Source organism: Tachyglossus aculeatus, chromosome 23 (genome assembly GCF_015852505.1).
Source record: "Tachyglossus aculeatus isolate mTacAcu1 chromosome 23, mTacAcu1.pri, whole genome shotgun sequence".
NCBI lineage: Eukaryota > Metazoa > Chordata > Mammalia > Monotremata > Tachyglossidae > Tachyglossus > Tachyglossus aculeatus.
The window spans coordinates 17,092,372-17,115,598 of record NC_052088.1 but is presented as its reverse complement, the minus strand read 5'-3'; the positions used below and the strand labels follow the sequence as shown (position 1 = coordinate 17,115,598).

At 43.6% G+C, this 23,227-nt stretch overlaps 1 protein-coding gene across 1 annotated transcript in view; it reads left to right on the top strand.

The window, feature by feature from the left end:
* Positions 1-22,584, top strand: part of ACOT12 (acyl-CoA thioesterase 12) — a 65,268-nt gene extending 42,684 nt beyond the window's left edge. The window contains exons 7-15 of the mRNA XM_038765564.1: positions 2,120-2,239; positions 3,418-3,568; positions 4,608-4,663; positions 5,612-5,675; positions 8,035-8,118; positions 12,818-12,951; positions 16,129-16,257; positions 18,135-18,261; positions 21,685-22,584. Of these exons, the coding sequence (XP_038621492.1) occupies positions 2,120-2,239; positions 3,418-3,568; positions 4,608-4,663; positions 5,612-5,675; positions 8,035-8,118; positions 12,818-12,951; positions 16,129-16,257; positions 18,135-18,261; positions 21,685-21,834 (1,015 nt within the window). The 3' untranslated portion in view covers positions 21,835-22,584. The remainder of the gene's footprint in view (positions 1-2,119; positions 2,240-3,417; positions 3,569-4,607; positions 4,664-5,611; positions 5,676-8,034; positions 8,119-12,817; positions 12,952-16,128; positions 16,258-18,134; positions 18,262-21,684) is intronic.
* The last annotated feature ends 643 nt before the right edge of the window (positions 22,585-23,227 follow it).

Genomic DNA, 23,227 nt, shown 5'->3' with positions numbered 1-23,227 from the left:
TGTCCATTGAAACAATTTAAGATGAATATTGAGGGACTCTTCTATTACTAATTACAGACTGGTCATTTCCACATCTCTGCCTGAGTAGATACTAGAGCAAATCATTAAACAACCTCTTTTCAATCACCTAAAAGAGTTGGATGGACTTTCCCTTAGTAAATGAGCAGAAAGCACTAAGAAAGACATCCCTAGGACACACCCAATGTGACTTTGGGAAGAGCACATCATACCAGGAAAATTTAGCCTCCTCTTATAATAATCATTGTATTTATTAAGTGCTTACTGTGTGCCAAGCACTGTGATTAGCACACTTGGTTAGATACAAGATAATTAGATCCAATAGTCCGTGTCCCACATGGGGCTCACAGTTGATGACAGAGGGAGAGTAGTGATAGGCCATGTAGATGAAGAAAAACCAGTGTGTAATTTCTGTAACCTTCAAAGTGGCATAGTGATTAATGACTTAGAGAGTTAGAAGGTCATGGGTTTTTTTTTTAGTGGCATTTATTAAGCGCTTACTATGTGCAAAGCACTGTTCTAAGTGCTAGGGGAGGATACAAGGTGATCAGTTTGTCTCCCGGGGGGCTCACAGTCTTCATCCCCATTTTACAGATGAGGGAACTGAGGGCCAGAGAAGTTAAGTGCCTTGCCCAAAGTCACACAGCTGACAAGTAGAGAAGCAGCATGGCACAGTGGAAAGAGCCCGGGCTTTGGAGCCAGAGGTCATGGGTTCAAATCCCAACTCTGCCACATGTCTGTTGTGTGACCTTGGGCAAGTCACTTAACTTCTCTGAGCCTCAGTTACCTCATCTGTAAAATGGGGATTAAGACTGTGAGCCCCACGTGGGACAACTTGATCACCTTGTATCCCCCCCAGCGCTTAGAACAGTGCTCTGCACATAGTAAGCACTTAACAAATGCCATCATTATTATTATTATTATTATTAGTGGAGCCGAGATTCGAACCCATGACCTCTGACTCCAAAGCCCGGGCTCTTTCCATTGAGCCACGCTCAATCCCGGCTCTACCACTTGTCTGCAGTGTGGCCTTGGGCAAGTCACTTCACTCCTCTGGGCCTCCGTTACCTCATCTGTAAAACAGGGATTGAGATTGTCCATGTGGGACGGACTGGGTCCGACGCAATTTACTTGGATCCACCCCAGCGCTTAGCACAGTGTCTGGCACATTGTTAAGGGCTTAACAAATACCATTATTATAATTATTATGATTATTTGGTTCTGCCTTAGGTGAAATTCCCACGGACAAGATGGGGAAGTGCGATCTTGGCCAAATTGGTGGTAATTGGATGCACTTCTGGCTCTGGGGTCACATACAAAGCTTATGCACAAGGATCAGGTCTGATGCTGGTCCTTATCAGCACCTTCACTGATCAATCAATCAATCAATCGTATTTATTGAGCGCTTACTGTGTGCAGAGCACTGTACTAAGTGCTTGGGAAGTACAAGTTGGCAACACATAGAGACGGTCCCTACCTAACAGTGGGCTCACAGTCTAGAAGGGGGAGACAGAGAACAAAACCAAACATATTAACAAAATAAAATAAATGGAATAGATATGTACAAGTAAAATAAACAAATAAATAGAGTAATAAATATGTACAAACATATATACATATATACAGGTGATGACGCTCTTTGCAGACTAGTAACAGGGATTACTTCCTCTTCATCAATTCTAGTTAACTCACAGTACACGCATCAGTCAACCAATTATATTTATAGAGCACTTACATTCATTCATTCATTCAGTTGTATTTATGGAGCGCTTACTGTGTGCACAGCAGTGTACTAAGCGCTTGGGAGCGTATAATACAGCAATAAACAGATACATTCTCTGCCCACAATGAGTTTACAGTGTGGAGAGCACTCTACTAAGCACTTGGGAAACTACAATTTATTCAATCCTATTTATTGAGGGCTTACTGTGTGCAGAGCACTGTACTAAGCACTTGACAGAGTTCGTAGGGACATTTCCTGCCCACAGTGAGCTTACAGACTAAAGTCAGATGCACAGACAGAAAGAAGAAAGCAAAAAAGATGATCCCATTCGTTCACTCTTTTTGTCGCTCTTTTGTTTCGGCTTTTGTTCTCCTCCAGACTTCTCTGTCGTTCCCATCCCATCCTGAAGTCAGTGGACATGTTCAAGTTTCGTGGGCCATCCACTGTCGGAGATCGTCTGGTCTTCAATGCCGTTGTTAACAACACATTTCAGAACTGGTAAAGAGATTCTAGAGATAAGCATGAGCTGTCTCAATGAAGTTCTTCAAACAGGACACTGGTTTTGAGTTTGATATCATTATTGAGAAGACCAGAGGAACATATAAGATTCACTTTAATTATACTAATTTGAATGTATGATAACACCACCCCCCCCTTAGACTGTGAGCCCACTGTTGGGTAGGGACTGTCTCTATATGTTGCCAATTTGTACTTCCCAAGCGCTTAGTACAGTGCTCTGCACATAGTAAGCACTCAATAAATGCGATTGATGATGATAACCCAGGCATTTTAAAGCGATATTTATTAAGAAAAAAGTTGTAAGTACAGACATTGCTTTCTCTGTTACTGGATATGATACATTATTATTTAATGTATGTCTGTTACTAATTTTTTTCATTAACTTCATTTTACTTATTAGTACCCATCTATAGTTTGTGTACTATATTTGAAAATAGTACAATTCATTTTTTTTAAATCTATTATTTGGACTTTTAAGTAATTTGGATAGCACCTCCCCCCCCCCCCCCATTAATTCCAAATTAGAGTGTATTTTAACATTTAAAATAAGCTCTTATTGTATTTTATTGTATTTTTATCGCTACACAGTGTAAAGCACTTTCTTTTCCTTACTCAGACTAAAATAATTCAGAGCTTTAGGGCCTCACCCACAAGTAAATTGTGTATAATGGGCAAACAGTTTATGTTAATGGTTTAGCATTTAGCCCTGTAGATTCACACACTAATTCAGGCCAGGTTTTTTTGTTGTCGTTCTGTTGATGCAATAGAAAAAGTGTTTTTAATTTGTTATAGTTGTTCTATTTAAACCTAGGAGATTACCACTCATTACTGTCTAATCTCATTTGCTTTTCTTTTGTTTACTAAACTCTTCTTTTGGACTCAATTGGGGCCTTTTCTGTTACCAATTTTGTGGCTATGCCCATTAGTCCTTGAAAAGCTTGCCTACAGCTTAGGAAAGAGAGACTAAAGAGGGCAGTCAATACAGAGGGATAAGTACCAAACGGCTACATCTTCACAGTAAGGAAGCGCCTGAATCCATTTACCACCGAAGCTTTAATCAGAAGTAGTCAAATCAGAGACTCCCATTTTTATTTGGAATTTGGGGGGGAATGGCTCGTAAGGTTAATTTTGCTTTGTTGTCTTCCCTCCTCCCTTAGTGTGGAGGTTGGAGTCCGTGTGGAAGCCTATAACTGTGAGGAATGGACCAGGGGCCAAGGGCGGCACATCAACAGTGCTTTTCTCATTTATCACGCGGTCAATGAAGCGGGAAACTTCATCACATTCCCCAGAGTCAAGCCCATTTCAGAGGTCAGTAATTGTCACACGGCATGGAACAATCAGACCATCCTTAGGGGGAGGTTGGGGGTGCAGGGCTCTTTCCAAGACACCTTCAGAGCCATACCCCTTTGTTCTTTTAACCCCAGTGCTAACTCTTGAGGTTCTTTAACTTCTTTGCTTTCCATCTCTTAAGACTTTGCTTCTTGTCCTGTTCACGAGTTCCATTCCAGAATGGTATGATGATCTTCCCTAAGCCTCTCTACCCTCCTCCCTAGTGTTCATCTCATCTCTTCTCATCTTCTTTCCGTTTCTGGAATTGCAAGACTAATTTCTTCTGGCCCCTTTTTTCCTTTCTCTACACTCATTTCTGGGTGTCCTGCTATACACCTGAAAGTTGTTTCTTTTCTACCCTCAAAATTGCCTCTCTACATTATCTTCTTCCTCAATACTTCCTTCTTTCAGGAAGCTGTTTGGATAATAATCAATAGTAATGGACTCTTTTTTTCGTTATAATTGCTTAGGAATGTGCACTGACTCTTCCAAGACACTGGAGAGTCATTTTCTGTTTTCCTACTGTAATCCTGTTTCTTAAAATGGGGGTTGTGACCGCCTATCCTCCTCTCAGGCGAGGATAAAGAGGTGTTGCAAGGAGGTGAAATAAAGAAAAGATATCTATTTCAACAGCACAGAAGACCACTGGAAGTCCTGTTTACCTTATTTTTTTGGTGCAGGGGCAAAGAGGAGGAAGAGGGGAAATGGTGGGATGAAAAAGTGTCATTGGTTAGGACTTTACTGCCCTGGGGCTCTCAGTAGTTCCCCTTGTGATTTGGAGCAAGTGGTGTATCTCCCTGAATCCCTAACCTACAAACAGGACCAACCATAAATGAAGTCCATTTTGGCCCTTGCTTATGCACACTCTGAGAACCAGCCCTAAAATCGAAATCATCAAGACCCCATCAGAAATAGTAGTTTGCATTTGATTGTTAAAAGACAGTCGAAATGTGGGTAAGAAATAAAAGAAGTTCAATAGTGGGTATTCATCAGCTGCCTTTTTGTCCTTCCTTAAAAGGATGAATTAAGGAGATACCGTGGAGCTGTTGCTCGAAAGAGGATACGACTAGGCAGGTACGTAGCAAAGAATCAAGATTTTTGGAAACTAGCCATATTAGTATGGTGGGAATTATGTTTCTTGATTTCCCATCTGATGAAAGCGGCTTTTTACTGATCATGTGAACCCTAATATAATAATAATAATAATAATAATAATAATAATAATAATACCATTGCATTTATTAAGTGCTTACTATGTTCCAAACACTGTTCTAAGCACTACAGGAGATACAAGGTAATCAGGTTGTCCCACATGGGGTTCACAGTCTGAATCCCCATTTTACAGATGAGGTAACTGAGGCACAGAGAAGTTAAGTGATTTGCCCAAAGTCACACAGCTGACAAGTGGCGGAGCTGGGATTAGAACCCATGACCTCTGACTCCCAAGCCCAAGCTCTTTCCACTGAACCACGCTGCTTCACTATGCATATGTAATATACATATTAATATGCATAGTAAGTTTTGTATGCTGATCAGATTATGCGACAATTCAATTATTATTATTAATAAGAATAACAACAATAATAATTGTATTTGTGAAGCACTTACTATGTGCCAGGCACTGTACTAAGTGCCGGGGTGGATACAAGCAAATCGGGTTGGAAACAGTCCCTGTCCCACATGGGGGTCACGGTCTTAATCCCCATTTTACAGAAAAAGGAACTTAGGCATAATCAATCAATCAATCGTATTGAGCGCTTACTGTGTGCAGAGCACTGTACTAAGCGCTTGGGAAGTACAAGCTGGCAACATATAGAGACAGTCCCTACCCAACAGTGGGCTCACAGTCTAAAATGATGTCAAGTGACTTGCCCAGGGTCTCCCAGCAGACAAGTGACCAACCTGGCATTAGAACCCAGGTCCTTCTGACTCCAGACCCATGTTTTATCCACTAGGCCATGCTGCTTCTTCTAAACATCAGTTCGTGTTATCACCCTCCCGTTGTTCTTGATTTCATTTCAGGAAATATGTCACCTCTCATAAAGAAGACAGTCCCCTCTGCGATCACTGGAATGCCAATAACCAGGTAACAGCGGCACCGTCAGTGCTGTGGCGATAAGCAAAAACCTCAACTGCTTTTTGACAGTCTCCTGTTTCGGTGATTTATTTCATCAAGCCTCCAGTTGCCAAATTGCAGACCGAAGCAGGCAGGAAAGCAGCAGCCACTGTAGGAGGGAGAACAGGGGTGAGGAACGCAGGGTTGACTGGCGGAAGGGGTGCCATGTTGGCAGCGGGAGTTTGGCATCGTCAGACTCCTGCTTTTCCGACCGATGGCCAGGAAGCTGGAGCAGCAGCCTATTGGACGCCGACCACTTCAACCATTTACCTGTCACGGACAATTAATTTGCTCACTACCTGACCTCTCAACGACACGTTTGGAGATCATTTTTTCACTGATATAAATTTAGTCAGTTTCTTTTCAGTGATGTGCTATGCGTCCATTGGCTTTCTGAGCCAGATTCTCCTAGAGTGTACCCTTCTCGGAAGTTGTTAGACACTTAGGAAGCTGCATAAGTTCTCTCTCGGATAGTCAGGTAACATTTAGTGAATGTTAGGGTATCAAAGTTTATGGCTTAGAAATGATATACCATATCTACTCACATAAGTGCCTCCACTGCAGAATTTCCCCCACCCAATTATTGAGGAGGTAGTAAATGATTATTTTAGTAAGCAGGGATAGTGGCATGCACTGGTCAGGAAGAGGAAAAGGGTCAGATTGCACGAAAGCCAGACAAAGGCTTGGGCCTGGGAGTTTCTTCTTTATCTGTGCATGATGGGGTAGCTAGAAGGGAAAGGTCAGAACAAAGCTACAGATACAGGAACATCAAGGGGAGTATTTCACTGAGATGTGCAAACTCTGGTGTAGGAAGAGGCAAGAGATTCATAATTCATTGAGGGCCCATTGTAAGCAGCACTTGGGATAATACAATCGAGGTATTAGATGTTAGATGTTATATTAGATATTGTCTCAAGTGTCCTCTAACATTTCTCTTCCTTCTCCCCTCAATCAATCAGTACTATTTATAGGGCCCTTACTATATGCAGAGCACTGTACTAAGCACTTCCCCCAATACAACAAAATTAGCAGACACCTTCCCTCCCCATAACTTACTCCTTTTCTGTCCTCTTTCTTTTTCCTGATCCCCTTATTCCCAGACTTAACTCCTCGCATAATAGCCCTCACCTTGTTTTTAGATTGCAAAAAATATGCAAAATAGTGGGGCAGTTAGGCAAGTAAATATGGTATTGGCAACAACTTTTTTCTTGCCTCTTGGCCATAAATATGAGAGCCAAAACTGAGACCTCACTTCCAGTGAGGCAGAGTTGGGGCAGTGTGGAGGTGAGCGAGGGTGGTCTTTGGAGACTTTTGACTTCCGAAACTTCACCACCCACCCTGGACTCAGCTCCCCAAAGTGCAGCTTTTTGGTGTCCACTGCCACATGACTGCACCTCTGGTACTTCTGATGCCTAGGCCAGGTAGAAATATGGAACTGTACTGGACATTTATCCCTCAGAGCTTTGTCTGGGTCCAGGCATCTATTCTCAGAGTCCAAGTCCCAGAAACACTAATTTGGACTGCAGATATGATCAGAGTAATGTCTGTGTTCGAAGACAAATCCTGGTATCTTGGACTATTTTAGGCTAGTTCTACAATGCAAGGGTAGTCTCCTAAAACTGGATATTCCCGTTGTTGGGTAGGGACTGTCTCTATATGTTGCCGACTTGTACTTCCCAAGTGCTTCATACAGTGCTCTGCACACAGTAAGCACTTAATAAATGCGATTGAATGAATATTACGGGTACCCTGTTCTTAAGGATCATCCAGTCATCATGGCAAGGTCAAACTCCAGCTCCAGTGGATCCTAAATGGCTGGGTTTAACAATTAACACATCCCTGATGGTTTATAAGTGCCTAAGAGCAGATTTCATGTCTGCTAACCCTACTGTACTCTCTCAAACACTTAAATCTCTGAATGCAGTAGGTGCTCAGTAAATGCCATTGATGATTGACTTCCTGAGCAAAACTAAGCGCTACTAAATCACGTATCCTCCAAGATGCCTTCCTTGAGTAGGGCCTCATTTCTCCTATTTATTCTCCCTCTTTCATTGCCTTTGCACTTGGAATCGTACCCCTTCGGCCCCAATACCTCACCACCCCCAGCCCCACTGATGTACATATCTGTAATTCATTTTGTCTGCCTGCCCTTTCTGAACTGTGAAGCACCTGTGGGCAGGGAACACCTCTACCAACTCTCCTTTATTGTTCTCCCCCAAGTGCTTAGTAAGCATTCAGTAAACACCACTGATTGATTATTTGAGTGTATAAATTCCCTGTGCTCCCGCCTTAATATCTATGAAACTATTTTCAAATAATTATATTCCAGGTGACCCTGAGCCTTTCCAACGTGGAATCTTTGAAAGACCTGGCAGCCAAAAGTGGTTGGGAAATAACCAGTGCTGTGGGAAAGGTAACTGTGGAATTGGAGGGCAACTATTATTGCATTTACAGTATTCCAAATTCCTTCTGACCCTCAAAAGAGGCAGCAAAAGGTATCTCATTTTTTAAGCGGTGTTTTTATCTGGGTTAAAAGCATTAAAGCCTTTTAAGATGGTGATAGTGCAATCCTAGGACTTCCATGGGGTGTCCTCATTTTGGTCTGGCTGATGTTTCCTCATTTTTGGAATTGGAGCCCACAAGCAACAAGGAATTTTTTGAACATCCAAATTTTATAGCTGGAATACCTAGTTTGTTCAATCCTAACATCAAATTATCTTACTTTTTCTTCAATATCTTTACACTCTCTCTCCCTCCCCCTCCCTCTTTTTTCTTTCTTTCCCCCTCTCCCTTCCCCTTTCCCCCCAACCCTTTTTTCTCACCCTCTCCCTCTGTTTTCTCTGTTCTCCTCATAACCCTTTTTTCAGAGAAGCACAGCTCCCTGGAAATTGGCCAGGGCTTCAGGCAGGGTGACAGAAGGAGCATGCATTTGGTTTGGGTTTTTGGTTTTTTTGTCCTTTCTCTCCCTCCCTCCAGCAGATGCTGCTTCTTATTTTGGGGTGGGTTTAAGCAGGGGAGATTTCTTTAAAATTAAAAAAAAAACTGCTCTCTGTATCATTGCCAGGATATAAGAATTCCTGTGCAGCTCTGGAAAGAATTGACTCCCATCTGGCACGAAAGAGAGAAAAATTTGGTGAAGTCTTGTACTGCAAAAGACAATGCAGAGCATTTTCTGCTGCAGTGTGAACCATAAATAACTAGCCCATAACTGTACTTGTACCAGAAATGAAGAGCGTATTTTGGGATGGAGAACCCCAATCTTTTATTTTCTTAAAACCTTACATTTCCTTAATATGTGAAAAAATTCCATCCATGTGATTAGGTGGATCAGACACTCTGAGTGTCTGTGTCCATGGTTCTTTGCATCTTCTACAAAAGGGACAGTCTGCGCTGCGCTAAGGTGAAAGAGTGAACTGTCTGCCTGGGGAGTTTCTTCTGTTCTACCTCCTATTCCTTTTCTCTTCCATCTGACAGGGTGCAGTCATGATTTGGGGGGGGCGGGGGGAGGTACTGGGGTAGTGGGGCTCCCCGCCCCCAAAACAACTCTTTGGGGTGAAAAGTCCAAGTCTTCATCATGTGGCACTTGACATTTGTTTTCCGGATGGGCAACCTTTGCTTTGCTTTTCCGTCTGTGGTGGGATCCCTCCCTGGGATTAACTCAGGAAAGTTTTGGGGTCCGAAAAGTGGCCTGTGGAGTCCACTCAGTATTCCCTCACCCATTAGGAACCTTTGCATTCTAGATCCCACTAGATTGTAAACTCCCTGAGGGCAGGAATCATGCCAACAAATTCTCTCGTGCTCTCACAACTATTTAGTCCTGTGCACCACACTCAGTAGGTGCTCAGTAAGTGCTACTGATCGGTTGATTGATTCTGAAGCAGGTGCTGTCTTTGAGAAGCCCTACGAAGACCTGCTGGGCAGATGTCCGTGTCCAGCAGCCATGACCAGGGCAGAACCTTTGCTGGGTCAAGCGCTTAGTACAGTGCTCTGCACACAGTAAGCACTCAATAAATACGACTGAATGACTGGGTCCCTCCTGGATGGGACAGCTTTCACCGGAAAGTTTCAGGAGTTCTCTTCTGTTGTCTCAGCCAGGACAGAGGTGACAGATGCAGAATTTTCCTCTCCCCATGTTTTAAATGGAACTGCATCTTCCCCCCAGCCCTCTTCACTGCCAGCTTTATTTGTGCACAGATGTCACCAATGCAGTTAGCAGAGCTCTGGGAACCGACCCCCTGCTGTGGCTCAACTGGTGATAGAAACTATCAGAAGTTAGCAGTGGTTATGGTGGAGGAGCCTCCTCACATGGGGATGGGTTTTTCAGAAGCCACAATATTGCTATTAATATTGTGTTAAGTACCCATGGTGTAGTTATTGCTTCTTGACATAACTGTGGATTTGAAGGTAAGCTTTGTGCCCAGGTAAATTGGCAAAGAAGGAGCTAGCAAATTGCCTTTTCTTCCCGTGGATGTTTAGAGCTTCTGCCTTCTCTGGTTGAAGATACTTATGTTTAAATAAAGCTTTCTTCTTCAGAGCCAGTTTCCCCATCGGCTGATTCCCGTGGGGATGTCATAACCCCATATTTGTTTATCTTACCATAATTTGTTGCCATGGGAATGATAAGATTGCAAATTCAACACTCTGAACTTCATGGCAAGACGAACTAAATGGAGAAAATGAGCAGGAAGATATCCCTCTTCTTAGTCGTTATTATTAGCAAAATCATCGAGATGATGATGATGTTTTTAACTCCTCATCAAAGCTCTCCCAAGTATGGCATCCCCTTTTCTAAGAGAGGACATCGTAGTGTCTTAAGGATTAGCCATCCTTCCCAGCTGATTGTACCGCCCCAGTGCTGGAGGCTCTCGTCTAATGTCACAAGGAGGCAACAGGACTGAAAGCCCATCAAGTCATTAAAGATGCTGTTTGATAGGTTTCCTGGGAATATAAATTTATAGATCTTGAGAGCAGGACTGAAGCTGCTTTGAATGGACTCCCCTGGTGTGGGGAATGGCATTGCCATTAAATTCAGGGCCCTGGGCCAATTTTTGGAGAGGCTGATCCATTAACCAGTCAATCGCCTGAGTTGCAGCAAGTCTTGTAACTTAATGTCATGCAGTTTGGGGTGGTGGGGAGAGATGGGGCAGAAAGGATGGGATCGATATCGGTGTAGAACAGTGCTCCCTGGGTCAGAATCATCGGCCTCCCTCTTTCCATCTCTGGATTTCCATTTTTCTCATTTTATTTACCTGGAGCACAAAGATGGACAGGCTCAGAGGTAGAGAAGAGGGGCCATCTGTTTTCTCCTGGAGAACTGAGGCCCAGCCAGGGCTGGATTAACCCAAGGGGCTACACTGGAGAAACGACTCTAGCCTGTGCTTCCCACAATCTGGAGCCCGGTAGGAGACTCTGGGTCACATAGAGCAATGAGACGAACTGCTTGCTCTTCAAATACTCTTTCCCAGATGTTAGAGGGGTCCCATTTCAGCTCTGTTCCATGCCCCTGACACCGTTAATCCAATCCTGGATCCAACTGGTCGTTCGCTTATTCGTATTTATTAAGCACTTGCCGTGTGTGCAGAAAAACAGTACATAGCGAAGTGGGGTGGATTTGTGGATAGAGCACAGGCCTGGGCATCAGAAGGACCTGGGTTCTAATCCTGCCTCTGCCACATGTCTGCTGTGTGACCTTGGGTAAGTCAGTTAACCTTTCTGTGCCTCGGTTTCCTCATTTGGAAAATGGAGATTAAGAATAGGAGCCCCGTGTGAGAAAGGGACTGTGTCCAACCTGGTTAACTTTTATCTACTCCAGCACTTAGAACAGTGCTTGGTACATAGTAAGCGCTCAGCAATTACCATACCTATTCATCATTATAGTTCTCCCCCTGGTCAAAGCCTTCCTGAAATAATAATAATAATAATAATGGTATTTGTTAAGCGCTTACTCTGTGCGAAGCACTGTTCTAAGCGCTGGGGGGATACAAGGTGATCAGGTTGTCCCACGTGGGGCTCACAGTCTTAATCTCCATTTTACAAATGAGGTAACTGAGACACAGAGAAGTTAAGTGGCTTGCCCAAGGTCACACAGCTGACAGCTGACAAGTAGCGGAGCCGGGTTTCGAACCCATGACTTCTGACTCCCAAGCCCATGCTCTTTCCACTAAGCCACGCTATACCACCTCCTCCAAGGCGCCTTCCTTGATTAATTTTTCTGCTTCCCAGGTCGTATCCCCCCAACTATCATCCCAGCTCCCCATTGCACTTATGAACATATTGATTTACATGCCGTATTGATTTACATGCCATATACATTGAAGCACTTATTTACTCCCCTGTCTTTCCATTCTCTTTTTCTCCTATTTGTAAGACATTTATGTCTGACTCCCCTATTAGATTGCATGGATTTGTTTTTAATCTCTATTGTATTCATCCAATCCATTGCTTTTATTGAGTGTCTACTCTTTGCTGAATCTGTACTGTGCTTGGAAGGATGCAAGAGAATTAATAGCCACGGTCCCTGCCCTCATGGACCTTAAAATCTAGTGGACTGTACAATGTAGCGCAGGGTAGGCACGCGGGAAACACTAGGTATCTGCAGTGGAAGTAAAGGACACAGTCCCTGCTCTCAAGGATGACCAGCCCAGGAATTTGGCATTACCTGTACCATTATAATAATAATAATATTTGTTAAGTGCTTACTATGTGCAAAGCACTGTTCTAAGCGCTGGAGAGGTTATAAGGTGATCAGGTTGTCCCGTGGGGGGGCACACAGATTTTAATCCCCATTTTCAGATGAGGTAACTGAGGCCCAGAGAAGTTAAGTGATTTGCCCAAAGTCACACAGCTGACAGTTAGCAGAGCTGGGATTTGAACCCATGACCTCTGACTCCAAAGCCGGGGCTCTTTCCATTGAGCCATGCCCATTATATAACTGACTCCTTGCCCAGTGTACTACCCACCGAGCTAAATGAAGGGAAATCCGCCCAAGTGCCTGTCCTTATCTGGGTCTCACCAGGCAGAAGACTGCCTCTGTTGTTCACTTATTTTAGGAAGAACTAAAATATAAATCATTTGACTTGTAATTTCTTTTTTACAATATTCTTTCCCTTCAGGTAAAAATCCATACCCTTGAGGAGAGTGATGTCTTGTCAATCTGTGTAGAAAAGCAAGTGGAGAAACCAGCAAATTTAGTTTTCTCCCTCTTGTCCGACTTCACCAAACGGCCCCAGTGGGACCCTCATTTCTTGTAAGTACACATTCCGAACATATCCCCAGGATGCTTCCCCACTGTCATCGCTGCAAAAGCCCAGAGTTAAAGCAGTACTGCTATCTTTGGGCCCCGTCGTTTCTTCCACATTCTCGTAAGACTCCTTCCTCGGCCTCCTACACTCAGTCTTTGCCTGACCCTGTCCACTTTCCTTGGCTTCCGTCCCCGGGGGAATTGTAAGGACAGAAAAGGGGCTGGGGTGAGTATGTACCAGGGCTTGTGCAAGGGAACAGCCAAGTCCTGCTTTCTTGCCCTCCCAGCCACCACCCGCGTCTGCTTGGAGTCAGTCAGTCGTATTTATTGAACACTTATTGTATGCAGAGCCCTGTACTAAGCACTCAGAAGAGTACAATATAACTACAGACACATTCCCTGCCCACAGTGAGTTTACAGTCTAGCGGGGGAGGCAGACATTAGTATAAATAACTTCTAGACTGTGAGCCCACTGTTGGGTAAGGGCCATCTCTATATGTTGCCAACTTGTACTTCCCAAGTGCTTAGTACAGTGCTCTGCACACAGTAAGCGCTCAATAAATACGAATGAATGAATGAAATAAATTACAGATATGTACATAAATGCCAAGGGGCGGGGAGGAGGGATGAATAAAGACAGCAAGTCAGGGTGACGCAGAGGGAGAAGAGGAAAGGAGGGCTTAGTCAGGAAAGTCAGTCTCTCCTTCTACAGCCCAGCCCGCACCCTCCGATCCTCTGCCGCTGATCTCCTCACCGTACCTCGTTCTCGCCTGTCCCGCCATCGACCCCCGGCCCACGTCCTCCCCCGGGCCTGGAATGCCCTCCCTCCCTCTGCCCATCCGCCAGACTAGCTCTCTTCCTCCCTTCAAGGCCCTACTGAGAGCTCACCTCCTCCAGGAGGCCTTCCCAGACTGAGCCCCTTCCTTTCTCTCCCCCTCGTCCCCTTCTCCATCCCCCCATCTTACCTCATTCCCTTCCCCACAGCACCTGTATATATGTATATATATATTTGTACGTATTTATTACTCTATTTATTTATTTATTTATTTTGCTTGTACATATCTATTCTATTTATTTTATTTTGTTAGTATGTTTGGTTTTGTTCTCTGTCTCCCCCTTTTAGACTGTGAGCCCACTGTTGGGTAGGGACTGTCTCTATATGTTGCCAACTTGTACTTCCCAAGTGCTTAGTACAGTGCTCTGCACACAGTAAGCGCCCAATAAATACGATTGATGATGATGAAAGGCCTCTTGGAGGAGATGTGCATTTAGTAAGGCTTTGAAGGGAGGGGAGAGTAATTGTCTGGCGGGTTTGAGGATGGAGGGCGTTCCAGGCCAGAGGCAGGACGAGGGCGAAAGGGCGACGGCGAGATAGACAAGATCGAGGTACAGTGAGGTGAGCATTAGAGGAGCAAAGCGAGTGGGGTGGCTTGTATTGGAGCTCCCATCACTCCAATTCCCTCATTGTCCTCCCCTGCTGCACTCCTGGGTCTGTTATTTACCACAGTCTACAACCCCACTACATCTGTCCCTTTCCCTTCCCCTCCCTGAGGCATCCAGTGCCATACTCTACTGCCATCAGGGTTCCAAGTACACCAGTTGGGCCTATGGGAGATGGGTTAGACCGAGCGAGCCCCAGAACCGTGAACCTGACACTCTCCCCTCCCTCTAGAGCAACGTAGGCCTCCCCAAATGCCTGGATTCAAGGGTGAGACTAATGCTTGCTTCCTGTTTAGTTAACAAGAACATTATTATTGTTATGTTAAACATTATCATTTATTTCCTAATCTAATTGAGTTATGGCTTCGTCTTTTAAAAGCTAAAAATCACTGTAATTAGCACCTGATAATGGATGATTAAATGGAATTAAAGTGAGGTTTCTCTGGGGTTCTGTAATACATTTGCATGAATGCCAAAATAATACATCATGGTTCATGTCATTGTAATTGGGCACCGAGGGACAGGGAATGTGCTAAGCACGGTTAACTTACCCAGAGTGTGTGGAATCTTTCCAAGGAAACGTGGCCTATAGAAGAACATATCCGAGGTTCTTGTTTCTCCATTTCCAGACAACTGGCTTGGGAGAACCCCATGGGCAATTAGGATAATGGCCATTGAGGCCAGTTAACTGGATCTGTACGGCCATGATCCTTTTGGAGCTGGGAGGCTTAGGAATGATGGCAAAAGCGCTCTCCTAATCTCGGCCTGGAAGTGTGGCGAATGGCAGGAATTTCCCACGGCTGAGCTGACCCACTATAGTTCTCCAGAACTTCAGTCCCGGGGCATCCCCTTAACCTCTGGAGGTCAAAGGTGAACTCCTCTGTAGTCAAAACTGTTCTTCTTTCTTCTTCCCCTTCATGCTTTCAACTCGGCCAGTCCACAGGCTTTCTCCCACCCATTCATTTGTCCAGCGCTCACCCTGACCCTCCCCCAGCCCCACAAAATCCATTCTCTCGGCTGGATGAAAAACGAAGCCGGGTAAGTTGTGGAAGATCACTCAATCAGTGGTATTTATTGAGCACTTACTTTGTGCAGAGCACTGTACTAAGTGCTAGGGAGAGTACAATACAACGGAATTAGCAGACACGTTCCTTGCCCATAACAAGATCAGCTTGGTTGGAGAAGGAGGGCAGGCTGATGCAGAGAAGGTTTGTGACTATGGCATCTGTTAAGCGCTTACTATGCGTCAAGCACTGGGGTAGGTACAGGTGTATATATGTATATGTGTATGTGTATATATATAGATAGATAGATAGATATATGTATGTATATATGTCCTGTATATATGTATATATGTTTGTATATATTTATTACTCTATTTATTTATTTATTTTATTTGTACATATCTATTCTATTTATGTTATTTTGTTAGTATGTTTGGTTTTGTTCTCTGTCTCCCCCTTTTAGACTGTGAGCCCACTGTTGGGTAGGGACTGTCTCTATATGTTGCCAATTTGTACTTCCCAAGCGCTTAGTACAGTGCTCTGCACATAGTAAGCGCTCAATAAATACAATTGATGATGATGATGATGTATCAGGTCGAACAGAGTCCCTGTCCCTCATGAGGCTTACAGTCTAAATTGGAGGAAAATTCATAGGATTTTTACCCTGCCCTGCTTTGCTTTGCAGTGTAGACTCAGCCTCAGAGTCAATTTCTGCTTCTCGTGTCCTTTGAATTGGCAGGTCTTGTGAGATCATAAGTAGGGTGAGTGAAGATGACACAATATATTACATCACATGTCCTTCATCACATGGTGATAAGCCTAAAGATTTGGTGGTACTCGTGTCACTCAGAAAGCCTAGTGAAGACAGGTGAGTATTTGAAGTACCAGAGTACTGGGGGCTTGGAACCGTTCTTAGGAGGCCTCCGGGTGAATAATAACTGTGATATTTGTTAAGCGCTTATTATGTGTCAAGCAATGTAATAATAATAATGGTATTTGTTAAGTGCTTACTATGTGCAAAGCACTGTTCTAAGCATTGAGGGGGGAATACAAGGTGATCAGGTTGTCTCACATGGGGCTCTCAGTCTTAATCCCCATTTTACAGATGACGTAACTGAGACACAGAGAAGTTGACTTGCCCAAAGTCACAAATCTGACAAGTGGCAGAACGGGATTAGAACCATGACCTCTGACTCCCAAGCCTGGGCTCTTTCCACTGAGCCACGCTGCTTCTCTACTAAGTCCCTGTCCCACATGGGGCTCACAGTCTCTATCTTCACTTTACCGATGAGTTAACTGAGGACCAGAGCAGTAAAGTAACTTGCCCAAAGCCACACAGCAGACAACCGGCAGAGCCGGGATTAGAGCCCATGACCTTGTTACTCCCAGGCCTGTTATCTATCCACTAGGCCATGAAGTCAACGTCCAAGGGAATGCTGTGTCATGTCAGGAAGGAAAATGCATGGGCTTTGGAGTCAAAGGTCATGGGTTCAAATTCCAGCTCTGCCAATTGTCAGCTGTGTAACTTTGGGCAAGTCACTTCACTTCTCTGTGCCTCAGTTACCTCATCTGTAAAATGGGGAGGAAGATTATGAGCCCCCCGTGGGACAACCTGATCACCTTGTAACCTCCCCGGCGCTTAGAACAGTGCTTTGCACATAGTAAGTGCTTAATAAATGCCATTATTATTATTATTATTATTATTATTATTCACTGGTTTCTCGGGAGCCTGTGGGCCTGGGCACCTTTTCCCAAGAAAAAGTGTATCACTCTAGCTTTGGCACTGTTCTGGGACAACCCTGGGAGAAGGAAGTACTGTAGTAGAGGAGCAAGAGTTTCTCCTCCCATTAGAGGACATATTCGGAATTTGGTTTGACCGTTCCCACAATGTAGCAAATTACAGGGCTGATTAAAGGGAAAAATGCTCTTTCAGCCTGGCCTCCATTTCCCCTGCCAAAAACTGACTACCTGCTGGGCCAGTGTGAACTGCAGTAAAGGGGAAGAGGCCCAGTGGGTAAAGGGAAGAAGGGTAACTCTGACCCAGGGAGGAGCATAGTAGAGAGTGTGAAGCTTGGAGTGGACAATTGAGAGGGCTTGTTAGTCACGAGGAAGGAGACAGAAAATTTTAGACCTCTAGAGCCTTGGACAAAAGCCATCCCTGCCCAGAGTAATTTAGAAGTTTAGAGAAAGGAAAGAATTTCATCAAAGTCCCGTGAATTTCCCATTGTTCTTCTCTTTTCCCTAGTCAGTTTCTGTTCCAGGGGCCATTAGCAGCCAGGCTTAGGTTTCTGGAAGTCATAACAAAATTTTTAATTGAGAACTGCTTCAGGAGAGAACAGTGATCAGTAACATCATTTAGTGAGCACTTATAATTGGTGATGTACTAAGCACTGCAAAGAATACAAGGACATTTTTAATTCAGACACCACTTGTGGCTTGCAGAGGGTCACAGTGTAATGTAGGGGAGACTGACCACAGTGGGAAAAAACAGAAGGTACCAAGATAGATAAATGTTAATAAATGCAAATCAACTTTATAAGTCTTCTATTTCATACCCTGTAGAATGTCTCCCAAGAAAATCCTAGTAACTGGTCTAGGGTTTGGGTCCTGATGTTGTCTCTGGTTTTCTCTGTCAAACTGAGCTGATGTAATACGTTTGTTTTCTCATCCAATTTTTTTTGGGGGGCAGACATAATGGTGAACTTGTTGGGGAGGACTTTATGAATCCTGTTTGTTTTTACTCAGTGACAGTTACCTGGTAGCAGTGAGATCAGTTATCCTAGCTTCAGCCCCACCTTCTCACCAGTACATCAGAAGTGAAATACCATGTGCAGGATTCTTGGTAGAAGCTTTGGGCAATAGCTCATGCAAGGTAAGCTCGATACGATTTGAGATGGTTTACTCTGCCATTAGTACTGCTTGTAGAGAAATATAGCTTCATTTATGCCACAGTACAGTAGTAAAGGATGGATTTCTAAGTAAGAACGTAAGCAGTATTAACCACGTGGGAGAGAACAAGACAAAAGAATAGGTGATAGCTGAAAAAGTTTTTATCAATATGGTGAGACTATCCACGCTTTATTAAGATGCCATCTCTTGTGCGGGGATTGAGGCTGGTTATTGAAGGAAGTGGCGGTTTTACTGATGACACCTTGAAGTTCAGAAGCTTGCAGGGAAATATGATCAGTCGGGCTTAGGACTAAATTCATACAGATATTTTCCAAATATATGAGTATTTGAGAAAGTATTACTATCAGATGCTGAGGAAATCTTCTTATTACAAACTATACTTCTCACCTGGAGTTTTTACCCTCAGTAGTTGTGGTGATAATAGTAGTCTTTCTTAAGTGTGCAGAGCACAATACTAAGCACTGGGAAAGAGTACATGGGTGGGAATTAGAGACACAATTCCTGGCCCTCGAGGGGCTCACAATCTAAGAACATAAAGGGGGAGTGGGGGCTGACAACAAACACTTCAGGATAGATGGAATAATAAAATCATTTAAACAAATAAGACAAAGACTGATGTGCAAAGTGAAAACAAAAAAGTAGTAGGGTACTTTGGCTAGAGGAACAGAGGCTCGGGCTCATCATCATCATCATCATCATCAATCGTATTTATTGAGTGCTTACTCTGTGCAGAGCACTGTACTAAGCGGTTGGGAAGTACAAGTTGGCAACATATAGAGACAGTCCCTACCCAACAGTGGGCTCACAGTCTAAAAGGGGGAGAAGCTTGAAGCTTCTCACAGCTCACCACACTTCACATCATATACACTTCATGGGGATGGATGATGTATTGTACTAAGCACTGTGAAGAATACAAGGACATTTTTAATTCAGACACCATTTGTGGCTTGCAGAGGGTCACAGTGTAATGTAGGGGAGACTGACCACAGCGGGAAAAAACAGAAGGTACCAAGATAGATAAATGTTAATAAATGCAAATCAACTTTATAAGTCTTCTATTTCATACCCTGTAGAATGTCTCCCAAGAAAATCCTAGTAACTGGTCTAGGTGTGTACATCACACATACCCATCACATACACTTCACTTCATCACAGCTTGAAGTGCAGTGGTCACAATAGTGGCCTAGGTGACCGCCTCTGCTTCAGCAGGAAAACGCATGGTCTAAAATCAAACGTGTGACAACCACCCCACTTAACTGATATTAAGCAGCATGGCATAGTGGATAGAGCACAGACTTGGGAGTCCGAAGGTCACGGGTTCTACTCCCGGCTCTGCCACTTGTCTTCGGAGGAAACTAGGGCAAATCTCTTCACTTCTCTGTGCCTCAGTTACCTCATCTGTAAAATGGTGATTGGGACTACGAGCCCCATGTGGGCCAGAGATTGTGTCCAACCCGTTTGTTTGCATCCACCCCAGCACTTAGTAAGCACTCAACAAATACCACAGTTATTATTATTTTTATTATTAATAAGTCATGAATAATGTGATTGTTAAGCAAACCTTTCCCAAGAGTGGGACCAGAAGGATGATAAGGGCGAGGTATCTCTGGAGCCTCCGGATAGTAGGGCTTGCATCTGATCCGGCCTCCCTCTCTGCCCAAGAGCAGAGGGCTTGGTGCAGGACCATTCATTCATTCATTCATTATTTATTGAGCGCTTACTGTGAGCAGAGCACTGTACTAAGCGATTGGAAAGGACAAGTTGGCAACATATAGAGACGGTCCCTACCCAACAGCGGGCTCACAGTCTAGAAATCAAACCTTGTTGCTGTTAAGTAATCATAGTCAAGAAAAGTGCTCCCCATCAATGTGTCTGACCTCACCCATTTCCCAGCAGAATTCTGAATCTATCATTGGTATTTAATAAGTGCTTACTGTGTGCAAAGCACTTTACTAAGCACTTGGGAGACTGCTTAGTATACAATCCCACCCACAAGGAGCTACAGTCCAAAGGGGAAGACAGATATTTAAATAAATTACAGCTAGGGGAAATGTGAGAAATAGATTCAGTATGCCCAGCCCCCCGGGGGACTCCAGGCATGGCTTGGGATTCCAGGATGGAGATGGGATTTGCAGGCGTCCCTGTCTGTTAGAGGCCTGACTAGTTGGGGTCCCCTGACTTAACTATGGGAAGGAGTGTTTGTTTTCATGCTGTTTTGCTCATAATACAATGTAAGGAGTGTGGCTCAGTGAAAGAGCAAAGGCTTGGGAGTCAGAGGTCATGGGTTCAAATTCTGGCTCCCCCAATTGTCAGCTGTGTGACTTTGGGCAAGTCACTTCACTTCTCTCTGCCTCAGTTACCTCATCTGTAAAATGGGGATTAAGATTGTGAGCCCCACGGGGGACAACCTGATCACCGTGGATCCTCCCCAGCGTTTAGAACAGTGCTTTGCACATTGTAAGTGCTAAACAAATGACATTATTATTATTATTATTATTGTTATTAAATTTGGGGGCCAACCAGTTTCCAAAAGATTGCTTTAAATAATGAAGCAAAGAGGAGATTTATAACCCACTTACTCGGGTCTTAAAAAGAGCTTGAAAAACTGGAGGGAATATGAGAAGTTGGGGGCTTTAGACTAATTTTGTGCACTCCTACCCTGCTCCTCCATCCCTTCATGAATTTCTAGCCTCACTCCATTCATTCCTTCATTGTCATATTTATTGAACGCTTACTGTGTGCAAACACTGTACTAAGCACGTGGGAGAGTACAATATATCAACAGACACGTTTCTGCCCACAATGAGCTCACAGTATAGAATGAGCTCAGTCTCAGACTTCCTGAAATACCCAGACAGTTTGCAGTAAGTAGAGTTTAGGCCTATATTATTATTATTAATAATACTAATAATGGTATTTGTTAAGTGCTTACTATGTGCCAAGCCCTGTTCTAAGCACTGAGGTAGATACCAGGATAACAGGTTGTCCCACTTGGGTCTCACAGTCTTAATCAGTGTTTAGAACAGTGCTTGGCACATAGTGTTTAATGAATGCCAATATTATTATTATTATTATTATTATTAATCCCCATTTTACAGATGAGGTAACTGAGCCACAGAGAAGTGACTTGCCCGAAGTTTGTGGATGATCAGATAATGTTGACCTGATCTTGATGAATCTCTCCCCTGCCCCCCCAATTTAATTGGGATCAAAGCTACTAAAGTGATGAAACCGATGAAATGGGAGAATGTTTCCCTCATCCTTGATTAGGCCATTTATTTTCCCTCCAGTGTTAAAAACAATTTGAAGAAAGAGGTCTAAGAAAAAAAAAGTTCTGTTTCATAAGCTTGCAAATAAAAACTTGTATTTTTGTTTGTGAAAACAGGTATCTTACTTTAACCAAGTCTCCTCTAGTATCCTACCTTATTTTGCTGGAAATCTTGGCGGCTGGTCAAGATCCATCGAGGAAACTGCAGCTTCTTGCATTCAGTTCTTAGAAGAAACAACTATCGACGAATTTGTTACCAGACTTTAAATATACAGTGTTATGTGTTGGGTAAAATGACACAAGAACTGTACGGTTCTCGTAATTGTATGTGATCAGTTTCAACTTTCTATTGTGAAAAAAAAAACGTAAAATGAAGCCCTATTTCGGCTGCCTAGCTGATGAATAGGATGACACTTTGTTTTATGTGAATAGCAGGTATCTTGCACGTCAAAAGCATCAGAGAAGATGTATTACGTTCTTCCAGCTTGAAATTAGGAGGACATTAAAACATAATGGAAGACAATCAATTCCTGCAATAGCAACTACTTACTAGTGTCATTTGACGTGAAGCCAAGGTGGCTGACCAATTTAAAATCAATCACTACGCATACATGTAAAGTACCTATCGAAGGGGATGTGTCAGAGTCAGAGAACAGGGCCTCAATTCTCCTTTCATCATCATTACTTTAACACTTCATCCCTGCTTCGATATTTACTCTTCTACTCAATAAAGCCAAGAATTGGGCAGCCCCCCCAGAATAAGGTTTGCTGGATGAGCCTTCGTTGAAGGGATCTCCTAGCAGTGAAAAAGCTCTTCCCCTGGAGTTCAGGGCCCTCAGACCATACATGCCAGTAGCCCTTTCTTCCCCAGTTAGGTTAACAGTATAATGGCTGACCTTCAAGTTTTGTCCTGTCATAATTTCTACTGCAGACGTACCCTTCTGTGGCTTACAAATGGGCTCCAAATAATTCTCCCAGATTCTCATTTCCCATAATTTAATATGTGGAGTTAAAATATTATAGCGTGTTAAATAAAGAAAAGGAAATGGTTGAAACGTTGCGTTTGTAGCTTAAAGTTTTTCTTTGGCCCGTAAAAGGAAGATGGTGGACAAGTTTACTTTGTGCCCATTTAAAAAAATGAAACAGTGTGAGGCTATGGTCTGATGTTTCAACTCTGCAAGCTGGACCTTTAGAATATGGTATTTGTATTTAAGACTCCCGAAGTCATCATCATCAATCGTATTTATTGAGCGCTTACTATGTGCAGAGCACTGTACTAAGCGCTTGGGAAGTACAAATTGGCAACATGTAGAGACAGTCCCTACCCAACATTGGGCTCACAGTCTAAAAGTCACTTCCAGAATAGTAAACTCACTTGCTTAGAGAAGCAGCATGGCGTAGTGGAAAGAGCACTGGCCTGGAAATCAGAAGGTAGTGGGTTCTAATTCCAGCTCCTCCACGTCTGCTGTGTGACCCTGGGGAAGTCACTTCGCTTCTCTGTGCCTCGCCTAACTCTTCCGTAAAATGACGATTGAGATTGTGAGCCCCACGTGGGACAACGCCTGTGTCCAACCTGATTTACTTGTACCCACCCCATTGCTTTATCCGGTAAGTGCTTAACAAATACCATTCTTCTTGTTATTGTTATTAGCTATGCAGT